General features: G+C 39.7%; 1 protein-coding gene across 2 annotated transcripts in view; it reads left to right on the top strand.

Annotated features, from left to right (window-relative positions):
- Window positions 1-13161, top strand: part of LOC140714284 (contactin-associated protein-like 5) — a 1700882-nt gene that overhangs the window by 1082907 nt on the left and 604814 nt on the right. For both annotated transcript variants that reach the window (XM_073025370.1, XM_073025379.1), the window contains 2 exons: window positions 954-1124; window positions 4333-4551. In XM_073025370.1, the coding sequence (XP_072881471.1) occupies window positions 954-1124; window positions 4333-4551 (390 nt within the window). The remainder of the gene's footprint in view (window positions 1-953; window positions 1125-4332; window positions 4552-13161) is intronic.

The raw sequence follows: 13161 nt of genomic DNA on the forward strand, positions 1-13161 counted from the left end.
TCCATGTTCTTATTCAAACTTCTCTTAAAGGTTGCAATTTAACCTGCTGGTAGCTTAGAACAGTAGAACATTACAGCACAGAAACAAGCCTTTTGGCCCTTCTTGGCTGCGCCGAACCATTTTTCTGCCTAGTCCCACTGACCTGCACCTGGGCCATATCCCTCCAAACCCCTCTCATCCATATACCTGTCCAAGTTTTTCTTAAATGTCAAAAGCATTCACCACTTCACTGGCAGCTCATTCCACACTCCCACCACTCTTTGTGTGAAGAAGCCTCCCATAATGTTCCCTTTAAACTTTTCCCCCTTCACCCTTAACCTTTAAAGTTTTCACCCTTAAAAAAACCTCTGGTTTTTTTCTCCCCTGGCCTCAGTGGAAAGAGCCTGCTTGCATTCACTCTATCTATACCCGTCATAATTTTATACACCTCTATCAAGTCTCCCCTCATTCTCCTACACTCCAGGGAATAAAGTCCTAACCTATTCAACCTTTCTCTGTAACTCAGTTTCTCAAGTCCCAGCAACATCCTTGTAAACTGTCTCTGCACTCTTTCAATCTTATTAATATCCTTCCTGTAATTAGGTGACCAAAACTGCACAACATATAGAACAGCTTGTTCTATACTTCTGAGTGGTAGTTTTTTCCCCTCCAGGTTCTCCTTAAACATTTCCCCTTTCACCCTTAACCCATGACCTCTAGTTCTAGTCTCACCCAACCTCAGTGGAAAAAGTCTGCTTGCATTTACCCAATTTATACCTCTCATAATTTTGTATACCTACATTACAACAGAGGTTTAAAAACAATTTCAAAGTACCTTAGAATGTCCTGAGCTTGTGAGAGGAACATTTTGAGGAGAACAAGAAGCTGAAACAAAATCTGAGCTAAAGCACTTCCAAACATGATTTCAGTATTTTGCAGTTAACATCAGTTCAATCCTCTCTTTGTCCATCTAGGAAATTACTGGAATGCAGCTTCATTTAATACTGAGAGTTCGTATCTCCATTTTCCAACATTCCATGGGGAGATAAGTGCTGATATTTCATTTTTCTTCAAAACAACGGCTTCCTCGGGAGTTTTCCTGGAGAACCTGGGAATCAAGGACTTTATAAGAATAGAGCTGAACTGTAAGTAAGGCACCAGTTACAAACTGCAATCATGATGTAAATAAACCAACAGCAAATCTTTAACCTGCTTCAATCTGTTTTCATCCCATTTGTTAAACAATTATGAGTTAGCAATACGTTTAGAGTATTTTCGGGTTAAAGTAAGGCTACATGTGACATTCAGTCAATAGTGGCTGATAAATTCCCTCAATAGCAGTTAGAAGACAATGATTTGATAAATGTTTTAAGCTGAGTGACTTTAGTAAAGATCTTTACTCTTCTTGAGATTCAAACTCCAGCTACAGTGCAAATCATAATATCCCTACAACTTTCACATCATCACTTTCCAAATAGGAATTTGGAAAATTTGTTTAGTATTTCTGTCTGGCTGTTAAATTATAGAAAAAGAGCTCATACAATTGGTAGTATTTAGTCTAAATCCTGGAATTCCAACCAAACACAATACCTTTTACCAGGGCCTGCTCTGGGTCGAGAAGGTGGCTCAACACCACCCTCTCAATGACGTTTGGAAATGGACAATAAATGCTGGCATTGCCAGCTCTAATTCTGAAAAATGCTTTTCTTTTGTGTAGTTATAAAGTTCATTTAGAAGACAAATAAACTATTCATTTAAATACATGTTTCAAGTAAACCCTTGCAAGCTCTGAGTTTATGCTATATTGTTTCCTCGCCCTCACCAAGACAACTGACAAAGGATTTTGTGAGCTTACGTTGGTCTGGTCTGACATACACTAGCAATCACCTTTGCTTTATTATCTCAGCCATTTACTAACATATTTTACATTATGCTTTTAAACATTAATAACTTATCATTAAGACCAGAATAATTTTTCAATCACAATAGTTTTGTTTGATCATGTTTTTAGTATTGAAAAAGGTACTTTAAAAAAATGTTTTTTACTGCTTCAAGAGAGCTTTAATTATTTATTTAGTAGCCTGGGCCTGGTTTGAGATTAGCATTATTTGTCACATGCTCATTGAAACGTATAGTGAAATGCATTGTTTTGTGTCAACACAGTCTGAGAAGAGCTGAGGGCAATCTGCAGCTGGCACCATGCTACCAACACCAACATATAACATACCCATTATTCACCAATTCTAATTCGTACATCTTTGGAATGTAGGAGGAAACTGGAGCACCCAGAGGAAACCCAGACAGTCAGGGGAAGAATGTACAAACTCCTTCCAAACAGCAGCAGAAATAGTCTGTACAGTTCTATTGGTATATTAAAGAAAATCAGAACTCTCTGAGTAAACCTTTGATCATTTATTTGTCATTGGTTAAACAACCCTGCAAAAATTTAAGGCCTTTGCACAGATTAGCCTGTGCCTCTTTGTTACCACATTTCCAGTATGTAGGATGACATTTATGGCTATTTTCTCTAAACCCCCTGGAACACTACAGTTTTAAAAGAAAATCTCATTCTTTAGTAATCTCACAAAAGACTTAATAGCATGATGTTATTAATATTCTGAGTGGGAATGAAAGCACCTTGGTTGTAAATGATGCATGCTATTTATCTAATTATATTGTCATTTGCAGTGAGGAACAGAATAACTGTATGCATTAGTGGCAACCTTTACGGTGAAAGGATCAACCAGCATTGGATTTTCATCCCATTTTCTTAATCATTCCTGTATGATTGAAGATTATAGTGAAGGTTTCTCAGAAGCTTAGCTCTAAAATCATGCCTAGGGATGATAATTCACTAAAGCTTCTGTCTGAAATTCTCTCTTCTGTATTAATAGAGAGAAGATCAAAAGTTCATATGTTAAAATGGCTTTGAAGCTGAGACAGTAATTTCAAGATATTTACACTGAGGTGCCATAATTTGCTGTCATACTCTCTGCAATTTATTCCAAATTATAACCACCTGAAATTGTAGTAGTGTCCATTAACACATGGATTTCAAAGAGATTTTAAATCATCTTTTATTCATCAACGTGTAGTAAGCATCTTAGTCTGCTTTCAATGAGTTGGTAATTTTTTGGCAATGTCGTTAAATGATGAAGTCCAGGTTTCACAGAAAAAATGAATATTAAACTGGATTCATATTCAGAACAAGACATTACAAGACTAACACAACACTATAAATCCACTTTACCTTTGCGTGCTGTGAAAGTAAGAAGCTGAAGTAATTTTATACCCACCACCAGTCCAATCTCATCAGTTTGCAATTGTCCTGTGCGAGCCACGTAGAGTTTCATTGTGAATGTGTTTTCTCATTGTGCCAAGGACAGATTTACATTCGCAGATTTTTATGGAATATAAATGATAATGTTTCTCCTTGATAATCATAAAATATGGTATACAGTCATACATTATATGACAGGTCATTCAGTTATATCTAGCTGTTTCCAATTCATGGATGGGGAATAGATGTTGTCCTTGCCAGCAATGTCCACGTATGAAAAAAATGTAGTTTGCTCCTTTATTAGATTAATGCTCTGAGAATTAAATATAAAACACCATTTTGATCAAATTTAATTACGTATCAATTCAATTGCAGCGGAGCAGATAATACTTCTGCCTTGAGTGAAAGGAGGTGATTTTTAGTTCCCATCCAAAGTTCAGAATGCAATATTCTAGGCAACAGTGCCCTTTTTTAAAATGTATTGTTTATCTAGTGATGACCAGGAGAGTTAATGCTGGTATTCTGTCCAATATCTGTCTCTCTTGGTAGTGTAGCAGCTGGCACAATGTCTTACACACCAGTGACCAGTTCCTTACTGCTGCCTGTAAGGAGTTGGTATGTTCTCCCCATAACCATGTGAGTTTCTTCCAGGTGCTCCAGTTTCCTTCCACATCCCAGATATACAGTCACGCTAATTGGTCAGCATGGGCGCATTGGGCCAGGAAGACCTGGTACCCTGCTGTATCTCTAAAAATACTTAAAAAGCAAATAATGTGTTCAGTGGGAGCAAATATAGCCACTGTATTTTTGACGTCTATGATTACTCTTAGAGGTATTTCTTCAGCTGTTTACCACACCTAAGAATATCAAGGTCATGAGGCATTCTGTAAAAAGGCAAATCATTTTTTTACTTTAATTTCAATTAGTAGATACATAATTATATAAAGGGATGAAGGGAGGATGATGTTAATGATTGGACTTGCTCTTTCTCTCTCAGCTTGGCACAGTTATTGAAGGCTGTTCCTCAAGTTAATGATAATTACCTCTACCTGTATACTCTGTATGACTTTCAGCTCCAATGGAAGTGGTTCTTTCATTTGATGTGGGTAATGGACCGTTGGAGGTTATTGTGAAATCACCAATGCATTTGAACGACAATCAATGGCATTATGTTGAAGCAGAACGAAATATCAAGGAGGCATCTCTTCAAGTGGATCACCTGCCAAGAAAGTCTCAAGAGGCACCCTCTGATGGGCACATTCAGTTACAGCTCAGCAGCCAACTGTTTGTAGGTAGGAGACCCTTGTTTACTAATTACCTGACACTTTCCTTGGCACCCACAACAGATAGCAAACAACTACTGGAAAGGATTCTTAAGGTTAGGATCTACAAGCATTTGGAGAAGTACAGTCTACTCATGGATAATCAATATGACTTTGTGAAGGGAAGATCGTGCTTCACAAGCCTGATTGAGTTTTTTGAAGAGGTAGCAAAAGAAATTGATGAGGATAGGGCAGTGGATGTGGTCTACATGGACTTTAGCAAAGTATTTGACGAGGTCCCTCATGAGAGACTCATCCAGAAAGTCATGAGGCATGGGATAAGTGGAACCTTGGCTGTTTGGATAAAAAATTGGCTTAAAGGAAGAAAGCAGAGGGTAGTTGTGGAAGGAAAGTATTCTGCCTGGAGGTCGGTGCCTAGTGGAGTGCTGCAGGGATCTGTCCTGGGATCCCCGCTATTTGTGATTTTTATAAACGACCTGGATGTAGAGGTGGAAGGATGGGTGAGTAAGTTTGCGGATGACATGAAGATTGGAGGAGTTGTGGATGGAGTTGTGGTTGTTGAAGGTTACAAGAGGATATCAACAGGCTGCAGAGTTGGGCAGAAAAATGGCAGATGGAGTTCAATCCCGACAAGTGTGAGGTGATGCATTTTGGAAGGACAAACCAGAAGACTGAGTACAGGGTTAATGCTCGGTTACTTAAGAGTGTGGATGAACAAAGGGACCTTGGGGTTCAAATCCATACATCTCTCAAGGTCACTGCACAGGTTGATAGGGTAGTTAAGAAGGCCTATGGGATGCTAGGCTTCATTAACAGGGGGATAGAGTTCAAGAGTAGAGAGGTCATGTTGCAACTCTACAAATCTCTGGTGAGACCGCACTTAGAGTATTGTGTTCAATTCTGGTCACCTCATTATAGGAAGGATGTGGAAGCTATGGAGAGGGTGCAGAGGAAATTTACCAGGATGTTGCCTGGTTTGGAGAACAAGTTATATGAAGCAAGGTTAGCAGAGCTGGGACTTTTCTCTTTGGAGCGTAGAAGAATGAGAGGGGACTTGATAGAGGTCTACAAGGTTATGAGAGGCATAGATAGGGTGGATAGTCAGTATCTGTTTCCCAGGGCACCAATAGCAAACACCAGAGGGCATATGTACAAAATTAAGGGAGGGAAGTTTAGGGGAGACATCAGGGGTAAGTTATTTACACAGAGGGTTGTGATTGCCTGGAATGACTTGCCAGGGATGGTGGTGGAGGCTAAAACATTAGGGGTATTTAAGAGCCTCTTGGACAGGCACTTGGATGAAAGAAAAATGGAGGGTTATGGGGTAGTGCGGGTTTAGTACTTTTTTTAAGGATTATATGGGTCTGCATAACATGGAGGGCTGAAGGGCCTGTACTGTGCTGTAGTGCTCTATGGTTCTAAGTCAGTTCAGGAAATTGTATTTTGATTGTAGGCTATAAAGCAATTCAGTCCACATTGGTAACTGGTTCAAAACTAGAGTCATTGTTGTATTAAAATGCAATAAGGAAGTCACTTGTGTACATGTCTCAATTCTTTTGTGACAAACCCTTTAAAATCCTTGGCTTTCCCCCGGTATTTGAGTATATTCCCAATTCAAATATTACACATCCTGAGAACAATAGGCATTCAAAGTCCAACTATTTAGTTTAATATCTGTGTCAGAAATGAAATGACTTCTGAGGCTTATCAATATAGTGAAGACATATTGAAATATCTATTGCAATAGATACTTTCATGCTGTACGGAAACAGATTGGTTGGTTCGGTTAGTGAAGCAGCAGATGCTGATTGTGGGTAAGTACAGCAATTGTTCTCACAAGCAAGCAATAAAACACTTAACTCAATGTAAATCAAACAAGCACTCATCCAAGTCCCCCAAACTATAGAAACTACAACATTCAATACACTTGTTAAATTTGTCCAAGTTACAAAGTAATATTCATCAAGGAATAAACAACTATTTAACCAGGTAGGCACTCAAAGCACGAGCCCCTCCCCCCATGTAACTTTAACACACATTTCAAATGGTTTCTCCAGCACTACCCAGGGTCAGGAGAAAGACTAGCACAAGTGCGTTCGCCTTTGTACACCTACAGACCAGAAACCAGTCGCAGGTATGAACTGGGACCATGGAGCTAACCAATGAGAAGGTGGCTACATACCTCATCATTGACCAACACGATGGAAGTGACTTTGAGAATGATGTTCGATCACCAAATAAGTAACCTTTCATATTACACTTGAGTCTTTAAAGCTCCTACGATATGTCATGGAAATATGAACAAGAACTGTAGGCTGATGTTGCCTTTGAATTATACTTGAAGAGTTCATACAGGGCTTGTACATTTTAATGAATGTTTCAGCAGTTATATTCTTTGCTCGTTTGAGTATGAAGACATATGTGTCAAGGAAATCATAATGCCAGCCCTTCAGATTGTGTAAATTACTAGATCTAGAGGATACAATGCTGAAACTTTAAGGCATTGGTCGGACCATATTTGGAGCATTATGAGCAGCTTTAGGCCCCATATCTAAGAAAGGATATACTAGCAGTGGAGAGGTTGCAGAGGAGGTTCACAAAAATTACTGCAGGGATGAAAGATTTAATGTAAGAGTGTTTGACATCTCTGGGCATGTACTCACTGGAGATTAGAAGAATGAGCAGGGATCACATTGAAGCCTATCAAATATTGAAATGCCCAGATAGACTAAACATGGAGAAGATGTTTCCTATAGTGCGAGAGTCTAGGGTGAGAGGGCACAACCTCAGAATGGAAAGACATCCCTTTGGAACAGAGGTAAGGAGGAATTTCTTTAGTAGAATTTATTTCCAGGTCATTGGTTTACTTAAAGCAAAGGCTGATAGGTTGCAGATAATTCATGGTGAGTAAGGTTATGAGGAAAAGGTAGGAGAATGAGTTTGAGGGGTGTAATAAATCAGCTATGATGGAATGGCGGAGCAGTTGGGCTGAACGGCCTAATTCTGCTCTTATGTATTATGGTCTATAGTCTAAGATTTGCATGTAAGACTTAATGTAGTACTTAGGATCTCCAGACTCCAGATCCAGGTTTTTCTCGGAGTTTGCTTACCATACCTTCCCCATAAGGCAGCAGAGGTTTGAGATCAGAGTTTTCCTTCTCCTAGATTCTCCTAGATGCCATTAGGCTTTACAATTCAACCGCCAGGACTTAAGAACTTTTTAAAAGCTATTATTAATGCTTTTTGAGATAGTGATTTAGATGCATATCATATTTTTTACTGAGTTAAGTATTGTATGTAATTAGTTTTGCTACAACAAGTGTATGGGACATTGGAAAAAAGTTGAATTTCCCCATGGGGATGAATAAAGTATCTATCTATCTATCTAGATGAGCTGCCAACCATGGTTGAGGGGTCCCATCTCCCCCAAAGGGACCAGTAATCTGCCTTTGCCCCTTCTCGTGTCAGTAGAAATGGTTCCACCGGACTTAGTAGCTAAGCCACATATGAAGGCCAGGAGATTGACTTGGTTGTCAAAGAACCACACCATTGGGAGCATTTAATAGGTAGAGGGAGCATATTCCCACTTCACTCTCCACCCCGTCCCACCCTACCTCTGGTTATAACAACCTTAAGAAACATGTTTTTCTAGAGACAGAAAGATACCTGATGTGGCACATCATCATACTGACTAGCAATGTGTGTAGTTCTTATAATATAAATGTTAAAACAGACAGCACGGGGAATATTCAGTGAATCATATAGCATTTGTGAATGGAGAAATGGAGATAAAATTTCCATTGATGACTTTATTGAAAATCTACAGCAGGGTTGAACTCATTCGGGAATTGCAAGGCTTCTCTTGCTTGTGAAAATGAAGTATTGTGTTATGTAATTTTAATCTGAAGGTAACTCAATAGCAATTTTAAAGAAAAGGTTATCTGCTGAATGCTGAACAATTATTAATAAACAATGGGAACAACCACTTTTTCTTTTAGTCATAGATATTTTTGTTCAGTTGTTGTTGCTAATTAGTATTGCCTATAAGAGAGTAGACAAAGTTGTTGACTGTAATAATAGCAATGATTTAACATTGACCTGACTTGTTTCATGATCTAACTTGAAGAAATGTATAAACATTTCCTCAGAAAGATTAAATTAACAATCACTGATACTCCATTTATTTTCTTTGAAGATCATTGTTCTGAATGTTTCCAATGTCTGTAACACAAACAAATCTATATACTATGGATTGCATTGAATACTGCACTTGTTTACTAACAAGGGTTGAATAGGAGGATGAATGTAATTGAACTTATGTTATTAAGCAGCAACTGTGCTAAAGCTAATTTAGATTGTGTGACAGCAGACACTAATGCCTTATTATAGCATAAGGTATTGAAGAGGATTGGCCTCCTTCAGTGGAAGTTCTACATTAAATGAGGACAATTTTGAGTATGAGCATGAAGTAATTTGTTCTTTCAGTCTAAGGGTAGAAGCAATTGAGAAGTAAAAGAACTGACTTCCTTGCATGAGGTATTATTCCCTTTGTCCTATCCATACTCCTACCCTCTCTAGTACTTTTATATCACTACCCCATTTCTGATGCAGAGTCTTCGATATGAAACACTCTCCCAATCCACAGGTGCTGCCTGACCTGCTGAGCATTTCCAATATTTTCTATTTTCATTTCAGATTCTCTCAATCTTCATTTTTGATTATTTCTCACCAGAGCCATGATTTTATCTTCCTTTATTAGTGGATTTGATTCTTTTTGGGGTTTAATACATCGACTAGTGACTTGAAATTGGAAATTAGGGAAAAATCCAACAGTAAAGTCACATGGTTACTGTGGTGAATTGTGATCATTCTAGAATGGATAAAGCAGTGGCTGATTGGCAGGAAGCAAAGAGTGGAAATAAAGGGAACCTGTTCTGGCTGGCTGCCAGTGACTAGTGGTGTTTCACAGTAGTCTGTGTTTGTGTTGGAACTGATTCTTTTTACTTTATATGTCAATGATTTGGATGATGGAATTGATGGCTTTATTGCAAACTTTGCAGATGATACAAAGATAGGTGGAAGGGCAGGTAGTTTTGAGGAAGTAGAGAGGCTAGAGAAGGACTTAGACTAGGAGAATGGGCAATGAAGCAGCAGATGGAATACAATGTTGGAAAATGTATGGTCATGGACTTTGGCAGAAGAAATAGAAGGGTTGACTATTTTCTAAATGGAGAGAAAATAAAAAAAAACTAAGGCACAAACAGATTAGGAGACCTTGTGCAGGATTCCCTAAAGGTTAATTTGCAGGTTGAATCTGTGTTTAGGAAGCCAAATGTGATGTTAGCATTGATTTCAAGAGGACTAGAATATAAAAGCAAAGGTGTAATGGTGAGGATTTATAAAGCGCTGGTGAAGCCTCACTTGGGGTATTGTGAGCAGCTTTGGGCCCTTTATCTTAGAAAGGATCTGCTGAAACTGGAGAATGTTCAAAGGAGGTTCGTGAAAATGATTCCAGAATTGAATGGCTTGTCATATGAAGAGCATTTGATGGCTCTGGTCTTGTATTCATTAGAATTCAGAAGAATGAGGCGTGACCTAATTGAAACCTATTGAATGGTGAAACAACACACACAAAATGCTGGTAGAACACAGCAGTCCAGGCAGCATCTATAAGGAGAAGCACTGTTGATGTTTCGGGCCGAAGTGTGTTAGCCCTGACAAAGGGTCTCGGCCCAAAACGTCGACAGTGCTTCTCCTTATAGATGCTGCCTGACCTGCTGTGTTCTACCAGCATTTTGTGTGTGTTGTTTGAATTTCCAGCATCTGCAGATTTCCTCGTGTTTGAATGGTGAAAGGCTTTGATACAGTGATTGTGGAGAGAATGTTTACTATGCTGAGAGAGTCTAAGAGCAAAGGACACAGCCTCAAAATAGAGGGGTGTTCTTTTAGAACAGATGAGGAGGAATTTCTTTAGCCAGAGAGAAGTGAATCTGTGGAATTCATTGTCACAGGCAGCTGTGGAGGCCAAGCCTTTATACACATTTAAGGAAGAGATTGATAGAATCTTAAATGGTCAGAGCATGAAGGGATAAGGGTGGGGGGGGGGGGGAAGGCAGGAGATTGGGGCTGAGGAAAATAGATCGGCCATGATGAAGCAGACCTGATGGGTTTAATTCTGCTCTGATGTTTAATGGTAACTTTCAATGTCACCCGTTCTGTGTTCAAGCATCAAGATATCTTCAAATTAAGTGTCTTTTTTTTTGCAATTATAACTAGGTCACACCTCTTGTGATAGTACTAATATATTGCAATGTTACACTGCTTCCTGATAGATTATGGATCTATTGTACCTCTTTTTTTTGTCTCCATGTGTTTGGTATATGATTAATTTTTCTATCATGATGGTAGACCCACTCAAGAGATTCAGGTGAGGTACGTGGTCGTATACCGTACTGCTGCTTGAAGATGACAAGAAAAATAAGTTTTTGACTCATATTTTGTTGAGTAGGGCTTATTGCCCATAAGTTGGATCCACGATTACCTGCAGTTATCTATTTATAATGTGTTGGCTGACAGTGTCCTGAATCAAATGCAAGAGCAGGGACTCAAATCATGTTATTGTGCTACCAATTCAGCCCGATCCAGTAAATAACTTGGTGACAAACAGCACAGCCACTAAATCAGCTCTGTCAAATCCATCTATATTTTGAAGTATTTAAAATAAATTGTAAGTGAATTAATAAACAATTTTTTGAAATAATTATAACTACAGTGGAGCAAGGCTGTTGAATGCTGGAGGCTAAAATTGGCCTGTCCTAAGGTTGGAGAACTGTGTGTTTGTGTGGGTGTGGATGAGGTACAGAACAGGGCTGTTTTGCTCTATTTTGTGCTCTGTATAGTTCCACAGAGCACGGTGGGCCATGGCATGCAGGCACTGGAATCGGGGATATTCATTAGAGTAACCTTTGTTACTCCAAATTCACAAACTAATTAGAATTAGTGGTATTCCCTATTTAAAGGTTTACAGACTAACCTTTCCATTTTACTTATCCCTAATTAGAAAACTAGTTGAATTCCTATTCTTAAGTATTATGGTCAACTTCAGTTTCAGTTCAAGTGAGTATGTCTACAAATTCAAATTGGAAAATTATATATCTATAGAGCTTAACTCTTTTCACAACAACTCTCCAACATCACAACATTTTAAGAAAGTAAATCTCATTCAGAAACTTATCAAAGTCTTTGCAAAGAAATCAGTTCTTGCAGAAAATCAAATTCAGATCCTTCAAATAAAAATAAACTTGGAAATCTAACCGTATTAAATCTCTACATCATTAAACATTTTGTTTTCGCGCTGGTTCTTCAATCTTGTGTGGCTCGCCATCTTGTTTCTTGTTTCTTTGGATGAAATAGTTGATCATCCATGGAAAAGAAGCTTGGAGAGAAGCTGTTTTTTTTTAACTGATCGGGGCAAAGGGACAAGACTGCGCAGGCGCGTGACGTAGCGTGCTAAAGGTTTAAAAAGAAAGACAGTGGCCATCGGAGTGGACTGAGGCAGAGTGAGGACGGCTTTGGCTCAATCAGGCTTCGGCATTAGGAGTAGGTAATGGAGGCAGCAGTTAGGGCAGTTGAGTGCTCCGTTTGCAGTATGTGGGAAGTCAGGGTGAGCACAGCTGTCCCTGATGACTACACCTGCAAAAGGTACATCCAGCTGCAGCTCCTGACAAACCGTGTTAGGGAACTGGAGCTGGAGCTGGATGAACTTCGGATCATTCAGGAGGCAGAGGCAGAAATAGACAGGAGTTTCAGGGAGATAGTCACCCCTAGGAGTCAGGAGACAGGTAGTTGGGTGACTGTCAGGAGAGTGATGGGGAACAGACAGGAAGAGCAGAGCACTCCTGGGGCCATTCCCATCAACAATAAGTATACCGTTTTGAATACTGTTGGTGGGGACGACCTACCAGAGATAAGTTGCAGTGGTCGCATCTCTGGCACTGAGACTGGACCCTCAGCTCAGAAGGGAAGGAGGGAAAAGAAGAGAGCAGCAATGGTAGAGGATTCAATAGCTAGGGGGACAGATAGGAGGTTCTGTTGAAGAGATCGAGAATCCCGGATGGTCTGTTGCTTCCCTGGTGCCAGGGTCCATGATATCTTGGATCGAGTTCTCAGTATTTGCAAGAGGGAGGGTGAGCAGCCGGATGTCGTGGTCCATGTAGGGACCAATGACATGGGTAGGAAGAGTGAGGAGGTCCTGAAAGGTGAGTTTAGGGAGCTAGGTGCCAAGTTAAAGGACAGGACCTCCAGGATAGCAATCTCAGGATTGCTGCCAGTGCAATGTGCAGGTGGGTTTAGAAATAGTAAGATAGTGCAGATCAACACGTGGCTGAAGACATGGTGCAGGAGGGAGGGCTTCAGATTTATAGATAATTGGGCAGTTTTCCAGGGAAGGTGGGACCTGTTCTGGCAGGGCAGTTTACATTTGAACTGGAGGGGTCAAATATTCTTGCAGGTAGGTTTGCTAGAGAGGCTCCAGTGGATTTAAACTAGATACGAGGGGGGAGGGTAACCAGAGAGTAGGAACAGATGTATGGGAGAAGGAAGAAAAAGACAGTATAGTTC

Source organism: Hemitrygon akajei, chromosome 2, assembly GCF_048418815.1.
Source record: "Hemitrygon akajei chromosome 2, sHemAka1.3, whole genome shotgun sequence".
Lineage (NCBI taxonomy): Eukaryota > Metazoa > Chordata > Chondrichthyes > Myliobatiformes > Dasyatidae > Hemitrygon > Hemitrygon akajei.